Source organism: Yarrowia lipolytica, chromosome 1D (genome assembly GCF_001761485.1).
Source record: "Yarrowia lipolytica chromosome 1D, complete sequence".
Classification (NCBI taxonomy): domain Eukaryota; kingdom Fungi; phylum Ascomycota; class Dipodascomycetes; order Dipodascales; genus Yarrowia; species Yarrowia lipolytica.
In genome coordinates, this window is record NC_090773.1 from 3,007,867 (window position 1) to 3,032,155 (window position 24,289).

General features: G+C 51.0%; 10 protein-coding genes across 10 annotated transcripts; 7 read left to right on the forward strand and 3 right to left on the reverse strand.

The window, feature by feature from the left end:
* Nucleotides 1-1,826: 1,826 nt before the first annotated feature.
* On the forward strand, nucleotides 1,827-7,490 carry YALI1_D30097g (uncharacterized protein; the record flags this gene model as incomplete). Its single annotated transcript, XM_503184.3, has 2 exons — nucleotides 1,827-2,024; nucleotides 2,706-7,490. The coding sequence occupies 2 exons, from the start codon at nucleotides 1,827-1,829 to the stop codon at nucleotides 7,488-7,490; spliced, it is 4,983 nt and encodes a 1,660-aa protein (XP_503184.3).
* A 686-nt stretch (nucleotides 7,491-8,176) lies between these two features.
* Nucleotides 8,177-11,084, forward strand: YALI1_D30161g (uncharacterized protein; the record flags this gene model as incomplete). The annotated part of the gene is made up of 2 exons (XM_503185.4): nucleotides 8,177-8,190; nucleotides 8,525-11,084. 2 exons carry the CDS (start codon nucleotides 8,177-8,179, stop codon nucleotides 11,082-11,084), a joined length of 2,574 nt encoding a protein of 857 aa, XP_503185.4.
* Nucleotides 11,085-11,662: 578 nt separating this feature from the next.
* YALI1_D30196g (uncharacterized protein) lies at nucleotides 11,663-13,300 on the forward strand (the record flags this gene model as incomplete). Its single annotated transcript, XM_503186.3, has 1 exon — nucleotides 11,663-13,300. The coding sequence occupies one exon, from the start codon at nucleotides 11,663-11,665 to the stop codon at nucleotides 13,298-13,300; it is 1,638 nt and encodes a 545-aa protein (XP_503186.3).
* A 561-nt stretch (nucleotides 13,301-13,861) lies between these two features.
* YALI1_D30224g (uncharacterized protein) lies at nucleotides 13,862-14,521 on the reverse strand (the record flags this gene model as incomplete). Its single annotated transcript, XM_503187.3, has 1 exon — nucleotides 13,862-14,521. One exon carries the CDS (start codon nucleotides 14,519-14,521, stop codon nucleotides 13,862-13,864), a length of 660 nt encoding a protein of 219 aa, XP_503187.3.
* A 556-nt stretch (nucleotides 14,522-15,077) lies between these two features.
* YALI1_D30230g (uncharacterized protein) lies at nucleotides 15,078-15,518 on the forward strand (the record flags this gene model as incomplete). The annotated part of the gene is made up of 1 exon (XM_503188.3): nucleotides 15,078-15,518. The coding sequence occupies one exon, from the start codon at nucleotides 15,078-15,080 to the stop codon at nucleotides 15,516-15,518; it is 441 nt and encodes a 146-aa protein (XP_503188.1).
* A 688-nt stretch (nucleotides 15,519-16,206) lies between these two features.
* On the forward strand, nucleotides 16,207-16,567 carry YALI1_D30241g (uncharacterized protein; the record flags this gene model as incomplete). Its single annotated transcript, XM_068282831.1, has 2 exons — nucleotides 16,207-16,329; nucleotides 16,382-16,567. 2 exons carry the CDS (start codon nucleotides 16,207-16,209, stop codon nucleotides 16,565-16,567), a joined length of 309 nt encoding a protein of 102 aa, XP_068138932.1.
* A 43-nt stretch (nucleotides 16,568-16,610) lies between these two features.
* Nucleotides 16,611-17,193, reverse strand: YALI1_D30249g (uncharacterized protein; the record flags this gene model as incomplete). The annotated part of the gene is made up of 2 exons (XM_068282832.1): nucleotides 16,611-16,973; nucleotides 17,128-17,193. 2 exons carry the CDS (start codon nucleotides 17,191-17,193, stop codon nucleotides 16,611-16,613), a joined length of 429 nt encoding a protein of 142 aa, XP_068138933.1.
* Nucleotides 17,194-17,670: 477 nt separating this feature from the next.
* Nucleotides 17,671-18,477, forward strand: YALI1_D30256g (uncharacterized protein; the record flags this gene model as incomplete). Its single annotated transcript, XM_503189.3, has 1 exon — nucleotides 17,671-18,477. One exon carries the CDS (start codon nucleotides 17,671-17,673, stop codon nucleotides 18,475-18,477), a length of 807 nt encoding a protein of 268 aa, XP_503189.1.
* Nucleotides 18,478-20,563: 2,086 nt separating this feature from the next.
* On the forward strand, nucleotides 20,564-22,837 carry YALI1_D30285g (uncharacterized protein; the record flags this gene model as incomplete). The annotated part of the gene is made up of 1 exon (XM_503190.3): nucleotides 20,564-22,837. The coding sequence occupies one exon, from the start codon at nucleotides 20,564-20,566 to the stop codon at nucleotides 22,835-22,837; it is 2,274 nt and encodes a 757-aa protein (XP_503190.3).
* A 695-nt stretch (nucleotides 22,838-23,532) lies between these two features.
* YALI1_D30319g (uncharacterized protein) lies at nucleotides 23,533-24,054 on the reverse strand (the record flags this gene model as incomplete). Its single annotated transcript, XM_503191.3, has 1 exon — nucleotides 23,533-24,054. The coding sequence occupies one exon, from the start codon at nucleotides 24,052-24,054 to the stop codon at nucleotides 23,533-23,535; it is 522 nt and encodes a 173-aa protein (XP_503191.1).
* Between the last annotated feature and the right edge of the window lie 235 nt (nucleotides 24,055-24,289).

Below are 24,289 nucleotides of genomic sequence, written 5' to 3' on the forward strand. Positions count from 1 at the left end.
CGTCATATGTCCCCCATTTATCGTGTCCACCTTGGTTAGAGTTAAGGCTATACAGAGGTGATGGCGTACAAGTGTTAGTACTTGTCGCAAGTTTGAGCTGAAAAAGGCCGATTGAAAAGGGGACTAAGACGGGCCCCAACGTGCCATAGACTATTGGAAACACACCCACGCGGCCCAACCGCTCTCCACACACTTGTGCATCGGTCTGGCTGTTGCCTCATCCACACAACTCTGTGCACCTTTAGCTCGGATCTACCATAGATCGAAAGCTGCGAAAATACATGCCTTAGGCCGGGAGATGCGAGGCGACCGAGGCTGGTCTTTGTGCGGATTTGGAGTCGGAAATGGGGAGCGGAAATGAGCGTTTACAAGAGAATACGGCGACTTTCTGACGACACCAAGTCGCTCAATCCGGCCTTGAACACGGTACGGTACCGGTATCAAGACACCTTCCACCCCACTCCACCGCCTTGTCGCTTGGTATACAAGTTTACTGGTACATACTGTATGGTGTCTCTGCAACACCCTGCTGTTGTTGACCTTACATAGTCCCCCTCTGTATCCCCAAGCTTAGGAGAGATGGAGGGTGAAGCAAGCGGCAACGTTGGCATACAGTACGAGCGAGTAGAAAAAGTCGATGGAAAAAACAAGATGGTCAAAAAAAAAGAAGAGATGACCATGACGAGTACAAAACAACGACAAAACAAGAAACAAAAGAGCAGTCCAGTTGGGGCTTCCACTCTTACCAACGCCCTCTGTTCGGACTTCCGCCCGCTCCTCTCCCGCCCCTCTTCCCCCTACTCATACCGCTCTCAGCTATTCGCCTCGTCCATAAGTGTGAGGTGCTGTAGCGCTTGCTCCAAACTGCATGCACACATCGCGTGATTTACGGAGGATCCGAAAAGCTGGGGGAGCGAGATATTGCCACATGAGCGGTACCATTCGAACCGTCGTGGCGCGCTGGCTATTCCGCTCTACTTTTTGTCCCCAGGCGACCCCTATGCCGCCCACAGCATCGACATTTGCCCTCACACCACCCCTTCCCCAGGGAATACCCACCCTGACACCCGTGAGAGTTTATGGGGCTTTTTGGCAGCACCTTAAAATGATAGGCCGGACAAAGGTAGAACTGAGAAGACTCGTGGGAAACACAAGGCGGGAAACAACAGCGAGCTGGACTCATATACATACTCGCGGGAGACGACCACACAGACACAAGGACAGGGACACTGGCGCCACCCCAACAGGCAACCCGGTCCCCATCGTAGGGTGCGTTTTCTCGTCGTCATGCGCTCGCCACAGCTCCTAACTCTAAAAAAAAGCAAAACACAAGGACAAGAATCCACACTCACATGAAGAGACAGAAGCCAGGTTTTATCTTATCTTTGGCTAAATTGGGCAGAGGCAAAAATACCGGTTGGTAGTCCCCTCTTTGGCCTGCAAAAGAGACACGTTAGTTGTCGCTGGGTGGGTCGCTACAACACGTCGTTGTCCCAACGGCCTCCCATTGGCTGGACCTCCACACCCCCAGTTCGGGAAGTGTACCCTGCGCCCTGCTTACCCAATACGTAGTTTGCCACACTAGGGAGTCGTCCGCCGGCGCAAAAGACTGAATCCCCAACCCTCTGGTGCGCCCGCTCCCCCCCCATCCACGCACTACGCTCCACACAGCATAGCTACCGAGGTTACAAAGAGTGACAAGCCGGAAAGCATTTCGAGCGCTCAGCACATCACGTGACACGCGTTAGTGAGTAGCAGCACGCAGCACACGCAACACGCTCCACGACAGGACGACCTCGTCTAACACAGTGAACTCATACCCCAACATGCAAAGCGACATGGGCATGGGTCCCCAGGGATTCATGGACGGAATGATGGACTCGGGCATGGGCCAGATGGACGCGCAGAGCGATCTGGCTACGCCATCGCCTAGCTTTGGCAACAGGCAGGGTCCGGGAACTCCGATGATGGATATGGCGGTGCAGCCGCCGCGAAATATGGAGGATATGAACAGGATTTATGCGGTGAGTATGAGCAGCGCGGGCAGAGCGAGCCAAGCGAGCAGGGCGAGCAGCGAAGTTGCCAGTCTCTCAGTACGCGATAACGTCAACGCTATCAGTCTCGTCAAGTGCACGATGGGACATGATGAAACTGGACAGAAAGATGCACGTGGACGACGTGATGGACGACCTTAATCTATCGCGTGTGAATGATGTCAGCAGTATATCGATCCCACTGACGTCGTCGACACATCATCGATGATGATGAGTTACCCACGACGGGCACTTCCAGACGCGATCTCAGACACACCTCGAGAGACGATGATGACGTTGACAATTATAACCAACGACGCGACTATAGCTGTTATAGTGATCATGGATGTCGATGCATCATGTTCGGTGCAACGATGTCATCACAACAATGACGGTGCCGCGTTGACGTGTCAAGGACTGTTGTTCACGGGTGTCGTCGACGTCGTCAATGATGGCACAGGCATGATCATCGACGTGATGATTCATTGGCACTACCAAATATCTCTGTGTTTTCAGCAGCTAAAGGCACCGTTGTCGTAGGCGTTGTTGACACACCAGTCGTGTCTATAGTCTACAGATGATGTCCGACGTCATATCGTCGTTTTCCACCGTGACTGCCTCACTCAATGGTCTTCTCGTGACGTATGACTACTCGTTCCTCTACTAACCCAGCGCTACAAAGAACTCCAGACCCGTCTCGGAGCCAACGCCAGCTCTTCCCAAGAGTTCGTCGAGCTCTCCAAAATTCTCAAAGCGTACTCGCAACGCCAGCATATGTTCCGCCAGCAGCAACAGCAGCAGCAACAGCAGCAGCACCGGATGAAGGCCATGGGCCAGCCGCAGCAGATGCAGCAGGGCACACCCCAGGGCAACATGACGCCCCAGATGGGCACTCCTCAATTCCCCTCGCCTGGCCAACCCCAGCAGCCCCAGCAACAGCGCAAACCCTCCTCTGCAGGCATGTACCAGAACTCCAACAGCAGCATGCAGAGTATGAACGGCTCTCCCGTTCCGCCCCACAATCAGCCCGGTGTCGTGGGTGCCCAGGGCATGCCCCGGCAGTCGCCCACACCCCACCTGGAGCCACAGCAACAGAACTCACCATACACACCTGACATGCTCATGCAGATGAAGAACCAGCTCATGGCGTACCGACAGCTGAGCAAGGGTGCTGTCATTCCCCCTCAGGTGCTTCAGGCGCTGTTCAGACCCACTGGCCAGCCTCCTCAGATGACTCAGCCCCAGCAGCAGCCTCCGCAGCAGCAGCAGCAACCTCAGATGACTCAGCAACAACAACAGCAGCCCCCGATGCAGCAGCCTTCCATGGGTCAACCCCCGATGGCTCAGCAGATGCAGTCGCCCGCTGGCATTCCTCAGAGCCCCATGTTCCAGAACGCCAACCGGTCGCAGTCACCGGCCGTGTCTTCCGATACAAACTCTCCTGGCATGGGCAAGCGACGAACTCCCTCTCAGACTGGCCTGAGACGATCGTCCAAACAGGAGATCGACGGAGTGACTCCCATCGCAGCCCCCGCTGTCCCTCCCCCTCCTCCAGCTGCTCCAGAAACCATTTCTGGCTACAAGGATCCCTGTCTCCTTTTGGAGGGAACCTTTTCTTTCGATGATATCACCACTCCCGCGTTCCTGGACAAGCGTCGAACCTTTATTCCATCAATTATGCCCCGTGGTATGGACGCCGAGGTGATCAAAGATCTGTACGAGGAGCAGGTTAACAAGCAGATTAGTGATCGGATTACTGAGCTCAAGGAAGGTGATCTAGATGTGCCAGAGCTTGACGAGGAAGTCGACGAGGAGTCTGCTGACTCAACTGGTTCCGATGACACCACAGCACTAGACAACGCAATCGAGCTCAAATCACTGCAGTTAATCGACCACCAAAAGGCCTGGAGAGGCGATCTCCTTGCTGACACGTTCTACTTCAACTCTGTCGGTCTGGATCCCTACAACAAGATCTACTTCACACGTATGAAGAAGACTTCGCTCCAGGAAGCGTTCATGACCGAACAGTTTGGCACGCAGCAGCTCATGGAGCGCCAGCGACACGAGGTGCGAGTGCGGTCCGAGCAGCTCATCCACATCTGCAAGCACGCGCAGGACACAATCAACGCATCTCGTTCAAGACGACTACGACAGGCTCGTGTCGCCAAGGCATGTCAGAACTATCACGTGTTCACTGAGCGTGAGGAGCAGAAGCGAATGGAGCGAAACGCCAAGCAGCGACTGCAGGCTCTGCGGGCCAACGACGAGGAAGCCTACATCAAGCTGCTTGACCAGACCAAGGACACGCGTATCACAGATCTACTGCGACAGACCAATACGTTCCTGGACTCGCTTGCGCAGGCTGTCAAGGACCAGCAGAAGAGCAACAACAGCAACGGCAATCACGTCGACTTTGGTCCTCAACAAGATATGGATGACGAGGATCCCGACAACCAGAAGAAGGCCGACTACTATGCGGTTGCTCATCGAATCCAGGAACCCGTCAGCAAACAGCCCGATATGCTTGTGGGTGGTCAGCTTAAGGAATATCAGATCAAGGGTCTTCAGTGGATGCTCTCTCTATTCAACAACAACCTGAACGGTATCTTGGCCGATGAGATGGGTCTTGGAAAGACAATCCAGACGATTTCGCTCATTGCCTATCTCATTGAGACCAAGAAGATTCCTGGACCTTACCTGGTCATTGTCCCACTCTCCACGCTCACCAACTGGACGCTCGAGTTCGAAAAGTGGGCGCCTGCTATCAAAAAGCTCGTCTATAAAGGCCCCCCCATGGCCCGTAAGGCGCAGCAGAACGCTATTCGAGCCGGAGACTTCCAGGTACTGCTCACGACCTATGAGTACATCATCAAGGACCGGCCTGTGCTGTCTCGAATCAAGTGGGTCCACATGATTATTGATGAGGGTCATCGAATGAAGAATGCGCAGTCCAAGCTGTCGTCCACCCTGACTCAGTACTACCACACCCGGTACCGACTCATTCTGACAGGTACTCCTCTCCAGAACTCGCTTCCCGAGCTGTGGGCCCTGCTCAACTTTGTGCTGCCCAAGATTTTCAACTCGGTCAAGTCGTTTGACGAGTGGTTCAATACCCCCTTTGCGTCTACTGGTGGCCAGGACAAGATGGATCTTTCCGAAGAAGAGACTTTGCTGATCATCAAACGTCTCCATAAAGTCCTCCGACCATTCCTTCTGCGACGTCTCAAGAAGGATGTGGCCAAGGATCTGCCTGACAAGGTGGAAAAGGTGCTCAAGTGCAAGATGAGCGCTCTACAGTCCAAGCTGTACCAGCAGATGATCAAACACAATGTCTTGTTTATTGGTGAGGGTGTTCAGGGTGCTACAAAGACCGGATTGAAGGGTTTAAACAACCAGGTCATGCAGCTACGAAAGATTTGCAATCATCCCTTTGTGTTCGAGGAGGTTGAAGATCTGGTGAACCCCAACCGACTGACAAACGATAACCTGTGGCGAACTGCAGGTAAATTCGAGCTCCTGGACCGAATTCTGCCCAAGTTCAAGGCTGCAGGTCACCGTATTCTCATGTTTTTCCAGATGACGCAGATCATGGATATTATGGAAGATTTCATGCGGCTCAAGGGCTGGCAATACCTTCGACTTGATGGTGGAACAAAGTCCGAGGACCGATCCGGTCTGCTTGGGAAGTTTAATGCCCCCGACTCGCCCTACTTTGCCTTCCTGCTGTCCACTCGAGCCGGAGGTCTTGGTCTGAACTTGCAGACGGCCGACACAGTCATCATCTACGACACTGACTGGAACCCCCATCAGGATCTGCAGGCTCAGGACCGTGCGCACCGAATCGGTCAGACAAAGGAAGTGCGAATCCTGCGGCTTATCACCGAAGACTCTGTTGAAGAAAATATTCTCGAGAGGGCGCACAAGAAGCTGGATATCGACGGCAAGGTCATTCAGGCCGGTAAGTTTGATAACAAGTCGACAGCAGAGGAGCAGGAGGCGTTCCTGCGAGGTCTGCTTGAGCGGGAGGAAAAGCAGAAGGAAAAGGGCGACGATGACGTGGACGACGAGGAGCTCAACGAGATTCTGGCTAGAAATGACGAGGAGCGAATCTTGTTTGCGCAGCTCGATGCGGAACGACACGCCACGTCCCAGTATGGCAAGGGCAAGATTGAAAGACTTTTCACTGAAGAGGAGCTGCCAGAGGCGTATAAGCGGGACATCAAGCTGGCTGTGGAGCCCATCAACACAGACCAATTTGGCCGTGGAGCCCGAGAGCGAAAGGTCTTGCACTACGACGATGGACTCACCGAGGAGCAGTGGCTCGAGGCTATCGACAATGACGTTGACATGGATGAGACCATTGCCAAGAAGCGGGCCGACAACAAGCGACGGCAGGCCAAGAAGAGTGGTGCGGCCGCTGCAGCTGCGACTGCGTCTCCCCTGGACGAGCTGGAGGACCTTGATTCTCCCGGAGTCAAGCGAAAGCGGTCTCGAAAGCAGACCAAGGATCCGATGATGCAGGTGGAGGACGAGCAGCCCAAGAAGAAGGCTCGGGGAAGGGGTAGACCCAAGGACACACTGACCCCCGAGGCTCGAAAGGCGCTGCTGGGCATCATGAAGACGCTGTACAACCACGTGTTGAATGTGGAGGACTCGACTGGCCGGGCCCGAATCAATCTGTTTTTGGAGCTACCCAGCAAGACGGACTACCCAGACTACTACATTCTCATTAAGCAGCCGATTTCGTGCGCCCAGATCTCGAAGCGAATCCAGAGCTCGTACTACCAGAGCCTGGATCAGTTTCTTGAGGAGTTTGCCCTCATGTTTGCCAACGCGAAGCAATATAATGAGGAGGGCTCGTTTGTGTACGAGGATGCAGTGGCGCTGCATAACGCGTTGTTGGACAAGGCCAGCACAATGGAGGGTGTGGAAAGTACGAGGGCGCTGAAGGAGGAGGGCCAGACTCAGTCTGGTACACAGTCTGGCCCCTCGTCTGCTTCTGGCCAGTCGGGCCAGTCTTCCGGACAGTCCCAGCAGGTGTCTCAGCCTCAGATTCCTCAGCAGGTGTCTCAGGTAGCCCAACAGGTGCCTGCTCCTGCTCCTACACCCCAAGTTGTGTCCCAGGCTGTTCAGCAGCCTCCTCCCCAGGCTGTTCAACCCGTGCAAGCCCAGCCAGCTGCACCTTCTCAGGCGATGCATCTGCCCCCCATGGACATGATGAATCTCCACAACGGCCACGGACAGCAGCAGCCGCAACAGCCAGCTGCACCCGCCCCCGGAATGCACCTCGGCGACATGAACTCTCCCGGGTTCGACTCCCGGTTCGACTTGCACCACGAACTCGGAGGCGGTATCCAGGAGGATATGCATCTGGACGAGTTTACTGACAACTACTTGGGCGATTTCACTACCATGGGAGGGTCCTTTGGAGTGGGTGACGATTATAAACACGAGTGATAGAGAATGTATTATTAGGATTATGAGCTGTGGACTGAAGACAGGAGCCGTAGTGAGTACCCACTCTGCTGTAGACCTGAGCAGTAGTTCTGCTATGCATGCATCGTAGCTATGTGAGTTTGACACTCGTCTGTGTGAGCGTCACCGAGTGAGCTGTAAGGATGAACATCAAGCGGAGAGGAGCGTGAAGTGTGCCAGGGTGCCAGAGTGCCTTGAGGCATCTTCGGGGATAAGGGAGGAGGTTATCAGGCGTCATCTTTCACTCAAAAATATCTTTTGTCAGACTAGCCTGGGCAATTTTTTAAGCTAAGTAAACCCAAGCAGTGCCCATATTTTGATCTAACTGAAATCAAGAAGATTTTATTTTTAATAGTAGGAAATTAGTTGAGATGAATTGGTGACTTGATAGAGCTCAGTCACCCGACAAAGCTCATAATCTCATTCCAGGGAAAAGGGATCCAGAGTTACCTGCACGTCGTGTTTATTTTTACCGCCCGTATTTTCGTATCTTCTACCGCTGACTCAGTGCTCCACTCCATCCTCTTATCATTGTCTCATGGACTCCGGTCAAGCTCTGCCTGCATGGAACGGCATTCCGGGGTGCATATATGAAGGACACCAAAGCCCAACACGTTTACCTGTGTACCACGAAACTTGCCATCAGCACCATACCGCCTACTGACAACATGTGTGGATCTGAGTGAGTACAATTGGCAGGAATGAGCGGTCTGACGTTGGCAGGGCAGAAATAAGTTGGCCAGTGACATACAGAGAGAGAGAGAGAGAGAGAGAGAGAGAGAGAGAGAGAGAGAGAGAGAGAGAGAGAATTGAATCACTCTCTGCCACCAGATCAGAGGGACTAAGGCACTACCACAAGCTACTGCTGTTTCTTCTTTTCTGTCTGAATCGATTCAGCGGTATTCTGCTTCTGTTATGGGACCAGTGGTAGCTACTCGATCTTGTGTCTCCAACTCCGTTAAGCCAATCTTCCGTCTCCAGCTTTGGGATGAATCGGTCAATGAGCGCTAACACAGCCCCTCTTCTACGTCCCGGGTGCTCCTACCCACAGACTTCACGCCCAAGTTCTACCACCTGACTCTGGAGCCTGACTTTACCACCTTCAAGTACAATGGCCAATGCGACATTTCTCTCGAAGTTAACACTCCCACCGACACCCTCACTGTCAACTCGATTGATCAGGAGATCTCCCGAGTTGCCATTGAAGAAATTGGAGAGGCGACCGTCACCTACGACAAAGATGCCGAAACGGTCACGTTTAAGTTCCCCAAGATTATTGATCTCGACGAGGTCAAGGTCAAAATCACATTTGTCGGCATTCTCAACGACCTGCTCAACGGTTTCTACAAGAGCACATACACGGATGAGGCGGGAAACAAAAAATACCTCGCCACTACCCACATGGAGCCTGCTTCTTGCCGACGAGCATTCCCCTGTTTCGATGAGCCTGCACTCAAGGCGGTTTTTAACATCACCCTAATTGCAGACAAGAATCTCACGTGTCTCTCCAACATGGCTGTGCGAAACGAGGAGCCCCATGATGGCGGCCAAAAAAAGAAAGTGACGTTCAAACCCACTCCGCTCATGAGCACCTACCTCGTGGCGTTTGTGGTGGGTGAGCTCGACTACGTCGAGGACACTACCAACTACAGACTTCCTGTGCGAGTCTACGCCACTCCTGGCAAGGCACACAAGGGCAAGTTTGCCGCCGAATACGGAGCCAAGACGCTCACATACTTTGAGAAGATCTTTGGCATTGATGTGCCTGTCGAAAAGATTGATCTCATTGGCATTCCCGATTTTGCCATTGGAGCGATGGAGAACTGGGGTCTGATCACTTTCAGAGATGCAGCATTGCTCTACGACGCTGAAACCTGTTCTCTGTCTCAGAAGCAGCACTGTGCTGAGATTGTCATGCACGAGCTGGCCCATCAGTGGTTTGGCAATCTTGTCACCATGGATTGGTGGGAGGGTCTGTGGCTCAAGGAGGGCTTTGCCACCTGGATGTCGTACCTTGCGATGGATCATTTCTTTCCCCAGTGGAACATCTGGGAGGGCTTCTACACCGCCAATGTCGTCAGAGCTCTCGATCTCGACTGTCTGCGATCGTCTCATCCCATTGAGGTCAATGTTCGAACTGCCAAGGAGCTGCCGCAGATCTTTGATGCCATCTCTTATTCCAAGGGAGGTTCTGTCCTGCGGATGATCTCTGACTACCTCGGTCTAGATGTCTTCCTTAAGGGCGTCTCCAAGTACCTCAAGGATCACGCCTATGGATGCACAGTGACCACCGATCTGTGGGACGCTCTTGCTTCCACTTCTGGCAAAGACGTGGTTTCGATCATGACCACCTGGACCAAGAAGGTTGGTTACCCTTACGTAAAAGTTGAGAATGGAGATGGCGAGACCAAGGTGACCCAGCATCGGTTCCTGTCTTCCAATGATGTGACTCCCGAAGAAGACACTCTCTATCCTGTGCTTTTGGAGCTACTGGACGCTTCAACTGGTAAGATCGACAAGAGTCTCGAGCTACGTGACAGAACCTCCACAATCAAGACCCCCTTTGTATTCAAGCTCAATGCCCACCAGGTTGGTACGTACCGAACTCTTTACCCCTCTGCCCTTGTTGCGCTACTCGTTGACTCCGTTCATCTTTCGTCTTTTGATCGGGCAGGCCTCGTGGATGACATGACTGCATTCTCTTCCTGCGGTTTGGCGCCTACCACTGATCTCCTCAAGTTGTTGTCTTCCATCAAGGGCAACGATTCGCTGATTGTGTGGGAGATGATTGCCGGGGCCTTTGGTGAGCTCGACGCGCTGCTGCGGTTTGCTGACAAGTCTACGCTCGTGAAACTGCGAAATCTGCGTCTGTTTGTGCTTTCGGCCGCTCCCTTTGATCTCACTTCCTGGCCCGAAGATGAGGACGAGATTGTGCAGCAGGTGAAGGCTCTGCTCTTCGCCTTTGCTGTCTCCTCTGAGCATCCTGCTGTGACCGGCTACGCCAAGGGTCTGTTTGACTCCTACATTGAGACCCCCACCACTCGAATCAATCCCAACATTATGGCTACCGTCTTCAAGGCAGGTGTTGCCAAGGGTGGAGAAGCCGAGTGGCTGCAGCTGCTCAACATTGCCAAGACCTCCAAGGACAGTGTGATCCCCAACAAGGCCTTTAGTGCCCTTGGAGAGACTCCTCTGGCCGAGCTGAAGCTCAAGACGCTGCAACTGACTCTGGATGGCAGTGTTCGAAACCAGGACTTTTTGTATCCCGTGACTGGCGTTGTTTCTTCGGCCGAGGGAGTGCGCATCTACTGGGACTGGTTCACCGCCAACTGGACCGAGATTGTGGCCTTCTTGCCTCCCAATGGTATCGGCAACATTCTGCCTCGAGCTGTTGGTCTGTCCATCAGTCGGTTCACCTCTGCAGACGACAAGAAGAAGTGCGAGGAGTTTTACAAGGAGAGAAAGGAGGACGCGTTTGCGCGGTCGCTTGACCAGGCGTTTGAGCTCGTGACCACGCGAATTGAGTGGTTGAAGAGGGATCAGGTGGAGATCGAGTCGTTCCTCTCTGCTATTTAGAAGGCGAGACATTCTAGGACATAATCCGAGTGTCGATAGCTCTCTACGTTTGAAACTTGGACCAATGGCAGCTTGAGTAGAGCATATACAAGCACTGAGTACAAGTGTGTTTGTTATATCTACTTTTGTTGACGATCAGTTTTGTCACAACAAAATGCTTAACTGAGAGTAAGTAGCTTTACCAATATTGGTACTGAAGTTACAATAGCATCATAGTACTTGTATAAAAGGCAGTAGAAGGCAATGTAGAAGTATCACACTTGCAATACATGTCAGTCATTATCTAGACTTTTCTTACGACTAAAGCCCTATAAATAATAGTACAAGTACGAGTAATCTCCGTTACTGCAGGTCCTCGAACTAATAAAAATAATGATATACAGTCCTATCATGTACACAACTGCGACACAATTGGTTCGAGACTGGTTAGATTTTATTGGAGAAAATTGAAATCAATATTTCAAGCGGTGTACAATCTAGTTCCTATTATTTATTGGTTTTTTCGAATTTACTGGAGCTTCTACAAGGGGTCCTGTTTTCGGTATCTCCTTTCCCCAACCAAACTCTAACCTCCCACTATGCGCGATATGCATGATATCGATACGGCCTTACGGTTATTCCTTTATCCAGCAATGTCGATTCAACACACACTGTACAGGCCATTGAAGGAGGGAGCGAGTTTGGCGATCCTTGGAGGCGGAATTGGCGGACTTCTATCCGCGGCATTCCTCGCCAGAGCGCGCCCAGACATCAAAATCACACTGTACGAGTCAAAGGCGCAATGTGGAGGATGGATCAAGAGCAAGTTGCTTGAATGCCACGATGGCGGCTCGGAGATGATCGAAAAGGGACCCCGAACGCTCAGAATGCACCCCGGCACACTCATTTTACTCCAGGCCATTTCTCATGTGGACCCAAAGTTCTCCATCTACGGACTACCTACCGACAGTCCAGCCAACACCAAGTGGATCCTCAACAAGGACCAACTCATGTCGCTGAGCGTGTTCAAGAGCCCCGCAAATCTGATGCGGTTCCTGTCGTCGTCTGTCTTTCGAGCCATGGCTATGGGCGCCTTCAACTTCCTCGTATATCCATGGACCCGGAAACGAGACCCTAATGTCCAAGACGAAAGCGTGGCTGATTTCATCGGAAGACGAGCCTCGCCTGCTCTGGGCGATAGAATGGGCTCAGCGATTCTACACGGAATCTACGCTGGAGACCACAAGACTCTGAGTGCTCGAATGACTCTGCGACCATTCTACGGACCTGATAGACTGCTGAAACCGGCCAAATTGTTCACCAACGAGGAGTTTGAGAAACTGTACAAGAAGCTGTTTCCCGAGGCGTCCACGTCGCTGTTTGATCTCAAGAAGTTCCCGGCCATGTTTGCCTTTCCCCAGGGTCTGTCTGGAATGATTGATGTACTCCATAAGCATCTGGAAAAAAGTCCCAATGTGGAGATTAAATGTAACACGGAGATTACCAGAGTTGAAACCACCATTGGAGGCATGCTTGTGTCTGATTCTACCGGTGTTTCTACCACTCACAATGCCGTCTACTCTCTGTTGAGTTACCAGGCTGTGTCCAAATTGCTTCCTGACACTGCCGACCGAGCTCTCATCAAGGACATGTCTTCTGTCGACGTCATGGTGCTCAACTTCTCATTCGAGAAACCCAAGGACCCCAAGTACACCGGCTTTGGATACCTCATTCCCCAGGCCGAAGAAAACCCCGAGCAGGTTCTGGGCGTTATTTTCGACTCTGATGTCGGTCGAGGCAGTGAGCTCATCTCTGGTGAGCCCTACAAGTCGCCTTCGGGCCGAGAAAATGTCACAGTCATGATGGGAGGTCATTACTGGAAGGATGGTAATATTCCGTCTTCCGAGGAGTGTGTGGAGAGAGCAAAGAAGGTGCTCAAACGACACATTGGCCTGGAGGTGACTGATACCACCGAGTACGATGTGGAGCTGCACAAGAGCTGCATTCCTCAGTACGCCGTTGGTCATCTGGAGCGTGTGGACCAGTTTAAGCACATTGTCAGCAAGGAGACTCATCATCGAGTGGCTCTGGCAGGCATGTCGTTCGGTCGAGGAGTGGGTATCTCTGATGCCGCTGTTGACGCCTTTTTGTTTGTGGCTAGTCAGAGTCATGATCCGGAGACGTTGAAATTGACGAGAAAGATTGTGGATCATTATGAGACCACCGTACGACTTTAGGAGGAGATTCGACAGACGCAGTGCGAGTGTCCTAGATCCCATTTTCGGAGTGCGAAGCACGATATGAATCATCAATGAACATCACACACATCACATGCAAACCACACGACATATATACCAAAAAAAAAAAAAAAACAACAAAAAAAAAACAACCTGTAAAATGAATCCATATATAAATAATGTACATAGGGGTCAGTGTAGCCCCCTTCTTAGACTGTTCCCCCATTGTACACACTAGGGTAATACAATGACCGCAACAGGCACAAGCCTTACTGCGACGCTTAGTCTACTGTTAAATACATTCATCTATTTCACCTCACTCTAGCAGCAGAGAGCATACCTAATGAATCTAGCAGCTACTGTTACTGTTTGCGCCACCCTTAGCGAGCGCCAATTTGTTGTGTTGCGCTCACTTCTTGGTCCATAGGCAACTTCCATCAGGGCCAATTCCGTGGGCTTCTTCTGTAACATATCCTGTGAGACCTCGCTCTGAACGTTGTGTCCCAAGATGCTCCCAGAAAAAAACAACAAAATAACCCGTTTGTTCGAAGTTTACTGTTGCTATCTCAGGAAGAGAATGAACAAAATACCCAGGGTGATAATAACCGCCAGAATCAAACTGTCTCGCTTCTTCCGGGTGTTAATCTTGGAAATGACCGTGTTAATGCCTGGAATGCTGCTAGCCGTGTTAAACAGCCGACGCTGGATGTTGGCCAAACTCGCCCGCTGGGTCAGCAGCTCCTCTCGAGTCGCATACGCTTGAGCAAGCAGAGTATCGGTCATGTTATTTGAGTTGTCCACCCGGCCTCGCTCGTGTAACATGTACTCCTCCTCGGCCTGGGGAGTAGCACTTCGGTTTCTGTGTCCCTCGATATCCGACCGCACCGACGACAGCAAGTTGGCCCGGTCTCGTTCCTGCTTGATTCCAGCGTTGATCTTCTTGTATTGCGATCTGTGCTCTGCGAGAGTCTCTCTGTGGCGTTGCAACTGGCCTGTTTGTGTTGCTGTGGCGTTAGGGGTGGAATCCAGCAGACGTTCGAACGACTCCAGGGAGTCGGCGGTCTTCTCAATTACCTGCTCGATATCCCGTCCAATCCGTACCTCGTCTTCGGAGGCTGCTATGGCGTGAGAGGTGGCAAAAGAGGAGTACTCCGAGAGCAGCTCTGCAAGCTGAGACTCTAGCCGTCGCACTTGTGTTCGCGAGCTCGATATGGTCGCCATAATTGGGGGGCTTTGTGGTGTTTTTGGTGGTGCTGGAACTTAGGTACACGTAGCGACAGGTATCGTACCGTGACGCACATGCAGGTGGGAGTTGACTGCATGCACGATACAGTATGAAATTAGCGAGATGATGCTTGTGAAGCAAATAATAGAACAGACAATACCGGGACGGCGACTTAGGCTGAGGGAAGGGGGTTGAGAATACAAGGGACCAACATAGGACACTTATACAACATACACACACATATATATATATAATATATATATATAGAGGAATCCCTAATAACCCCTCATTTGATTACATAAGGTGAGTGATCACTTGTAGAAGGGGGAGATGGTGTAAATATAAGGCGGATAAATACAAGTATTGGTTCTTGCAGTCAGGTAGAATAAAGCTCGCAAAAAATGACTTACAGCTCTCGACTAATACCGAATAGGTCGTATGGTGGACCACAAGCCTCCTCACCATTTCCCTTGAAGCGACTTGTATCATGTCGACCCTAACCCATTACTCTGATATCATGCACGATTTTTTAACCACCATCAACATATCAGCATGGGCAAGACCAAACGAGAATCGGCTCTTGTGGAGAGCAAGCGGCCTGCGAAAAAGTCCAAGACCGATGGCGACGAACCCACCCCATCGCCAACGCTCTACGTGAAAAACCTCACCGACAAATGCACTAAATCGGACCTCAAACGGTACCTGTACATGCGATTCAGCTCGTACGGACACATTCTCGACATTGTGGCGATGAAAAACGAGCGGATGCGGGGCCAGGCACATGTGGTATTTAACGATATCGATGCGTCGATCTCGGCGCTCAACGGGCTGCAGAAGAGCGAGTTCATGGGCAAAGAGATGGTAATTGAGTATGCTCGATCCAAGTCCCATGCCATTGCCAAGTTGGACGGCTCGTTTACCATTCCCGAACCTCCCGCATTCGAAGAGAGTGTTCTTCCGTTGGCACCTTTTGAGGATGTCACGGCAGAGTAGCGGCAAATCGAACGCAGTGAGCATTGGACTCCTCGGGGGCCAGTGACTCGTGGACGACTTGTGAAACATCGCAAGTCACAAGCCGCGAACCTGCTCTATACAAGCTTCTTGCGACAGTCGAAACGGCAGAAGCATCTGCATCTTTCAGATCATGGGAGATGAAGCGGTTGGCAGGCATACTATGAGCTTGTCATGATTTCAAACCAGGGAGGATTATTTATTGTATAATAGAAAAGGTGCATGGCACCGGATGACGTCATGAACAAATACGGATGAGATGCTGGATCGAAAGAGTAGTTGATCGGTTATGTTCTCCAAAGCACTATCCACTACAACCTCAGTTCAGTGGCCCACCAGTAGTCGGTATCGCAGAGGCACAGAATGGCGAGAGCTGATTCCTACAATGACAGAATGCTGTAATAGAAGCAATCAATCAATTAATAACATAAGAGACTCTTGGTCGGAGCTATCAAGGTGTTCTTGACGACGAGAATGAAATGTCTCTAGAAAGCAGACCGGCAACTCTTCTAACAGCTAGTTCCTGTTGATGTAACAGACGATAAGTGTACTTGGTTTGGTAGGACAAATCACAGGAGAGCTAGAACTAGCCTGTCAATATCTAGCAGTACTCGACTGAACTACTCGTCTGCTGATTCACGTTCGAGACCATGATTGACGAACCTGAGCAATGCGTTTGTCCGTCAACCAACAGAAGAACAGAAGAACCAGTCTGTGCTGCAAGCAATCCTTTCGAAGAACCGCACGAGTAAAATACTTGGACTCTGAACACGTTTTGCATCAAGTATCATATGTCTAGAACATAGGTGTCAGGCGATTGGACATCAGATCTCTTGACATCAGAGCTTTCGACATCAGAGCTCTATCTTGATAGACCAAAGTCACTCTCAGAACCACCAGGGCCAGGTTCGAAGCCCTGGAAGACGTTCAAGACCAAATACACAGGAATGACCAAACAGAACAGACCCCTTGGACCCGGCCTGGGTGAATCCCTGACTCACAGTTCCATCACCCCCGATATTCAACTGTAGCGTAGCTCCTTGATCAGTCATCTCAAACCGCTGGTGAATCTCATCATCGCGCTCGTCGATGAAGACCAACGATTCGGCCATAACTCTCCAACCACACCTCCGCCTCACTCCTCTTGTGCATCTCCTCATCCTGCATCACCAGATCTACCGTCTCCCTCGTTTTACAAGGATGCAGAAAAAACACGGGCAAACCGGTGTGAGGATGCTCACCTTGAGTGATTGCAATGTCAGGAGTAATTACCACCCCAAACTCCGCCATAAACGCCACAAAATCGGCCAGTAACGTCACGGGCTCGCTGTCTCTATAACAGCTCATATATACCACCGGACACACGTATATGTGCGACCACAAAATGTCATATTTGGCCGTTTGGTGTGAAGGCCCTATTCTCGTGATCTGGAGGTTCTGAGTTAGCCTTGGGTACGAGCGAGTACGACAGGTTGGTCATGACGGACGTACACCTGAGGTGCGTGGCAAACGTTGCGGCTTTTGGCCGACGAGGCTGAACTTGTAGAAAAAACGACTTGTGGAGCACAAAGCTCATAACCTGTTAACTCACCTGGTCTCTCCATCTCACGTGACAGTCCTCGGGCCACCCGTCTTGCAGCTCCTTGAATCCTTCCATATTCTCTACTCGTATTCCTGGGTAACGTGTTTGTTCCGGGTTATTGGGAGTCGGGACCGAACAACCACTTAGAGTGCGCCAAATGTGTGCTTGTGCGTGGAGGTAAAATAACGTCTGGAGGACAATGGGGACAACAGAGCGCGTTCAAAGCGGTCTAAAAGCGGTCGAATTTGCGCCGGAAAAGAAATATAAGGAAAACGAAGCATGTTTAGAAGTATGGCGTGCTCGTATTGCACATTCGTCCACTCAATCGCCCAGCACAAAGAACCCTTCTCCTCCCCATTTCACTTCCCCAGACAGCCCGATTTCTCCCGAACCTTAACCTAAACACCGCTCAGCCAATCACAACTCTGCTGATTCAAGCGCTCCCAAATGGACGGCCGTGTGTGCATTCAGCAGTACATAGTTTAGCCTTGGTCCCCTTCTCTTCCCCAGTTTGTTTTTTCTCTTCCACACAACTAACCCACCCATCACACAATGTTCGCGCTCCGAGCCTCAAGAAACGTTCTGAAGAGCCGACCCGTGTTCGCTCGAGGCCTGGCCTCCACCGCCGAGGCCCCTAAGGTGCCTGCCCCCCGAATCAAGAAGTTTGGCATCTACCGATGGAACCCAGACACCCCCGAAAAGAAGCCCGAGCTCAAGGAGTACGAGGTCGACCTGTCACAGTGTGGCCCCATGGTGCTGGACGCGCTCATCAAGATCAAGAACGAGCAGGACCCCACCCTGACGTTCCGACGGTCGTGCCGAGAGGGCATCTGTGGCTCCTGTGCCATGAACATTGAGGGCCGAAACACCCTCGCATGCTTGTGCCGAATCAATCCCGACATCGCCAAGGAGGAGAAGATCTACCCTCTGCCTCACATGTTTGTCGTCCGAGACCTTGTCCCTGACCTGACCCAGTTCTACAAGCAATACAAGTCCATCGAGCCCTACCTGCAGCGAGACGAGGTCCCTGCCGACGGTAAGGAGAACCTGCAGTCCATTGCTGACCGACGAAAGCTCGACGGTCTCTACGAGTGCATTCTGTGCGCCTGCTGCTCCACCTCGTGCCCTTCGTACTGGTGGAACCAGCAGGAGTACCTGGGCCCCGCTGTCCTCATGCAGGCCTACCGATGGATGATTGACTCTCGAGACGAGGCCACCGCCAAGCGACAGCAGATGCTCGAGAACTCCATGTCTCTGTACCGATGCCACACCATTATGAACTGCGCCCGAACCTGCCCCAAGGGTCTCAACCCCGGTCTGGCCATCGCCAAGATCAAGCGATCCATGGCTTTCGTTTAAGCTGAGTGGCTAGAAGGACATGATTATTAACACAAGGAGGTGAAAATATAATACACGCGTCGTCATGCAGACGCGTGGCTTAGATAGCATGAATGGCATTCTGAAAGTGAGGAGGAACCCGAACGGTTCCGACAGTACAGTACCAGTAGTAGGGCGTGCATGTGCCAACTTGTATGACTATATGAATTGTACTCATACTAACACGTATGAGCAAATTGATTTGCGTGATTGGTACTAGTAACTGAGCAAGTACCGGTGGAATTCGTAAAGAATTCGTAGGGTGGCAAATTACATCAATTGGGCCGCTGGTTGCTGTGTATGGTGGCCATTTTCATATTTGAAGATCACATCAGTGAGGTGCGAAATAAAGTTTCATGTACCGAGGTTCATGTGGAGGATATTGCGTTGGCTCTGGCGGCTGATATAGGCGTGCTAGAAGACTTGTGAATTTTCACAGGCCCTATGGACGATATTTTAGAGCTCCACATCAAGACACCAAGGATTTTGGTGCATTTTTGAGCTAGTTGGTGAGGCGGGTATGATTATGTCATATGCTTATGTACACTCTTGTACATACAGTGAGAGCAAAGCTTCTGTATGTAAGGAGATATGGAGCAATTAGGAGGGGTTGAGACGGGTGGAAATTCGGGTGTTGGATTGCTTTCTATTTGTACTGCACTGTAGTACAGTAATATGTCTTTCTTTCACAGGTTACTCCTTGTACGTGTCTTGGAGTTGCCGTGAGTAAGTGGTCCTAAGAACCACGGCGGAATTTCGAACTTTTGTATCGAGATTGTGTAAGAAGAATGGGAAGGGAATTTTGATTCGAATGGTATATTTTTATTGGTACTTTTCATAGAAGTATTGCTAGTTGTGAGTGTTGTTGATGGTGCTGTTGTGCAGTGCCTCCAAGTCCAGTCCAAAGGCATATCTTATTACGCCGCCGTGTAGATACTATAGTTGTAATACATACAGTAGCTCCGTAGCATGTACAAACGGTACAAGTACAAGCACCGGAACTCGTGTGTAGGACGCCGAATTATTGTTTCATGGCGATAACATCTTATGCCTGGTTATAATACATTTGTATCGGTGCGTGTTATGAGATCAATTCATCAAATATGTCTTGTTTTATTTTGTGGATGTTTTATTTTCTGGATGTGTTATCTTCTGGATGTTGTGTCTAATTTTTACAATTTAATCTCAAAATTTCAAAATCCAAAATCCAAAATACTGCTTGTTACCTTTCGTATATATTTGCACCGCAAAAAATCACCCAGATATCTCATATCCGGTTGCATAAAATCACCCCATATATCCCAGCGACTAATCAGATAAATCACCTTCCCCTCCCCTGGACATAACGTTCCACCACCCTCGCTATTACGCTCCGCATTAGGGGGCCATAGAACCCTTCGTATGGCTTTGACAAGCTGCGTTGATAACGCATGTGAGAGACAGGAGGTTTGGGTGATACGGGAAGGCCAGGAGACTCTACTCTACACGCGTTCGATTGATCAGAAAGTCAGGCGGCAAACTCAGCAGCAACGAGAGAGCACGTGACCGAAAAAAATAATCGACAATACAATACTACTATGTCAGACATGTCTAAAGAACCAATCTTGTCTGTTGGCAGGATTACGGTTACCAGGAGAGCTTCAACTCTGATCCGGTATGTGGGGAACATGATGCACTATGGCCATGTGGAGGACTAGTGGTAGGTGGGCGTAGTTTGATACAGTAGTGGCTGTGACATGAGAGTGATAGGTGATAGAATGGTAGTTATAGGAGGAAAGAAAAAGTAGATGAGTGAGGGAGAGAGATCACCCACCGGTTGTACAGGAGGACCACACAGGCTGAAATTGGTGTCTCGTCTCATTATATCCTATGTAGGGTAGCGCAGTCAGGGTCACATCAAAGGGTCAGACTGTACTTATATACGTGCCATTTGCCTTACTGCAAGCGCTTTGTGCTGTATGTAGTGTAGTGTAGCTCAAGGGTCACCTCAAAGCATATAAAGAGACACAAACACGACACGACCTTAACTGGAAGGGCCACACCCGTCGTTACTCCATCTACTTTGGACATGGCTCTCGTCATTTCTTATCTCATCAACGGCCACAAAGCCCGCAAAAAAAGAGCCACAGAAACGCCAGCGATGCACAGCCGCCGCTCGAAAGATATGTATGCCCATCCGGGCATTCTTCACGCCAAGTCGCTGCTTCCTCGAGCAGCAGCCTCTTGTGTTTCAGCAGCAGCAGGGTTCGCCAACATTTGCATCCGGCTCGCCACATATGCGGCAGAGACCACAGTAGAGTCTGCGCGGGTCTCGACCGTGACGTCATTGGCTCTGTCTGTCAAGGCGATCGAAGGACTCATTTCCAAGGCCAACCAAGATACCCCCAAGGCCGAGGGCTGGGCGGAGCTAGGAATAAACACAGCCCAGCAGACAGTCACGCTAGTGCAACTGTTCACATCCATCTCGTTCCACTTCACGTCAACGTCGATTCACACGGTCTCGTCGTCCACCCAGGACGTGATCCACGTGATAGACTCTGTGTTTGGGGACTCAGAGTCCTCCAGAGCAATCAGATACATTCTAGGCTTGGTGCGGCGCGAACTGGGCCAGCAGGTGGGCATCTGGGAAATGTTGTCAGCCATGGTATGCTACTCCGTCGCCCATCCACGAACCTGGAACAACATTGAAGATGCGGAGACCCAGCTGCTTTGGGACGTGGTTGTCCTCGAGACTGGAGTCACCATCTCCCAGCAGCTTCCCGACTCCGACCCTACAGATAGCTTCAACGAAGAGCAGGCCGTGGCACTGCTTCCCCCTGACGCCAGATACTCTCTCACAATCACTGAGGAGAGTATCCGGTCGGTGGCCATCGAAGTAGTGGCCAAACGCCTGCCTCCACACATGGACGTGCCCCGAGATGCCCGCATCGTCTACGAAAAGTGGCAGCGACTGGATGATAACAACATCAGGTATGAGCTCAAGTTTGAGAAGAGCGAAAAGACCTTCCGGGAGAGAAAAGGTATTGCTCGACTAGAGCCCCACGAATGCGACCACGTGACTGACGCTGTCATCAAGACGCCTGATGAAACGTTTAGAGAAGATGACAATATCAAAGAGTCGATCCAGACCCAACGGATCTCGTCCCGGTCTGTTTCCGAAATGGGAATCGAGAATCTGGTCCCTCGAACAGGCGAATACGAAGTGTACCCTCCAGGACACCTCACCAAGAACCTGGCTCGGTACGTGCGGTTCTCCAGTGCCTCTTATGGGCAGTCATTCATGAGACTTTTGGGTATTGGACGGTTCGATGTGCCTTTCAGCACCACTGGAGCCCATCATTCCGAGCATTATGCGTTTGCTCATCATGCTGGGGTCAGTCTCGATCAGATTTTGTTATCCAGCTATAGCGACAAGGTGGTGGATACTTCCAGTGGCATTCTGTTGGATCATTTCATTGTTGTGGACCACGATCCCAAAGCGGTCGTTCTGACAATCAGAGGAACCTGGGGTCTAGATGACGTGCTCACCGATCTGGCGTGCGAGTATGAGAACTTTGAGATCCACGGTTCGTCATACAAGGCCCACCACGGCATTTTGAGATGTGCCCGTAGCATGATTCGCAAGAACAGCCGTGTTCTGAAAACCATCAAAACCGCCATGGACGGAATGGGCCCCGAGTATGGTCTCATAATCTGTGGCCATTCTCTTGGTGGAGGCGTTGGAGCACTACTAAGCATTCTTCTAACAGTATACGACACCGAGATAGATGATTTTGTCACCTCCGAGCAGTCCATGCTGCCCCCTGGTAGACGGGTTCATTGTTTCACATACGGCTGTCCCCCTACCATTTCAGAGCAGCTGCGAATCATGACCGAGCGACTCATCACCTCGGTGGTGTACGGCTGCGACATTGTGCCCAGCTTGTCTCTTGGCATGCTCCAGGACTTCCAAGCCATAGCTCTTGCATTTCGCGATGAGAAGCGCGGGGTTGTGGGCGAGACCAAGAAGCGGCTGTTTGCCCAGCTGGCCACCAGCAGAGTGCCGTACATGTATCGGCAGGATGACTATCTGTTGACCTTGGCCAAGACACTGCGGGGCCTGATGCAGAATGAGAAGCTTGTTCCTCCTGGACGAGTGATCCATATTTCTACCAATGTGTTGCTAGAAGTTCACCAGGGCCGAACCAAGAAGGCCAATCGCGTGGTTGGCAAGGTTGTGTTGGATGTGGAGCGGCGGTTTGGGGAGCTTGTTCTTGGGAAAGGTGTATTTGATCACTCCCCGATTTACTATGAGCAGGCCTTGAATACGTTGGAGCAGGGTGTCAACTCAGCCCCCAGGTAGCACTAACGACCAATTGCCAACTGAGAATAGCCCCATAAACCAACGAGATAGACTCGTGCCACCGCTGCATCCAACACCCAGATCATGATCCCCATAGATTCATGCATATAGCTACTCAAGATTATATTAGATGATTAATTAGCCGTGTATGGCAAGTAATTGATACTGTAAAGTAGTATATTACGGCGATACTCTAACCCAACTGAGACAGATCTTGCAACAATGTTACTATGGTTGTGCGGATGTGGCTTCATCGAATGAAGTCGACTTGGAGGACTCTTAGATATATCTGCTCCGTAAAAGCGTTGGTTGATGACAGTAGTGACATATTCATGGCAAGTGTAGTTCGGAAATAACCAAAAATGTTGCGGGGAGGTTATACGAAGCGATGTGTACCATTAGTGATGGTAATGACACGGGAGAATGCGATTGAGCGATGGATAACACTTCGGTTTACGATACAGTACATAGATACGTGTAAGCAGATATCGTGAGAAGAGTATGTTACTGTACAACGTACGGTTAGGAACCACAACCTTTACTGTGCCCAGACAGTGGTTGTGCTCAACAAATATAATACATTGGCTAGCATTTTGAAACCCGGCAATGTACAACGTGTACGGTAAATGCCTCAGGTTGGAATTAGTGTGGTAGTAGCGAGATGAGAGCAGAGAGAGGTGGGGCAATCGAATCGATTACGACCGGTAAGTGACCTTCTGGCCGCCTCGTCGCTCCATCTTCTCTTGTCGCTTGGACTTGGGGATCAAGCCTTCGTTGGCTGTGGAGCCTGAGGAACCGGAATGTTTGGGTCTGTTCTCGGAGTAAAGAGTGTAGGCCTTGACGACGGCGTACAGGGGGATCATGATGTACAGAGCAAAGCCCCAGTTGGAGGCGAGCACGGCGGACACAAACTTGCAGATCCAGGTGACGTAGACAATGTCCTTGAGGTACTCCATTACTCCTCGCTGGGACAGGTCTTCTCCGGGCCTGATCAGACCTCCTCGCTCGTCAAACTTGGGTCGGCAGGTCTTCTCCAGGTGCACCATGACCACGGTAGCCGGAATGGAGAAGATGATCCAGGGGATGATGGAGGCGGGGTTGCCGAGAAAGTAGTATGAGCTGAGGAAGAGCACGTCGATGGACACGGTGCCGGTCCACAGGGTGATGAGGATCTCCTTGTTGTTGGCGGCCTGTTTTTTGAGCGAGTTTCCTGCCATTTTGAGATCGATCTGCCGAGTGTATGGAAGGAGTCTGGGTCGACGATTTTTTTTTCTTCTACCCTACAGTAGTCTCCGATTTTACTTTACCTTTATTCTCTCGTAATTACACTATCTCATGCCAGCCAAATTCTAATTGCGGGTACAACGTGTCACCAAGAAACAGTGAACTGTAATGTGGTGAATATTAACTCCACCAGCCAGCACCACGACAGCACTTTTGGACTACACCTAT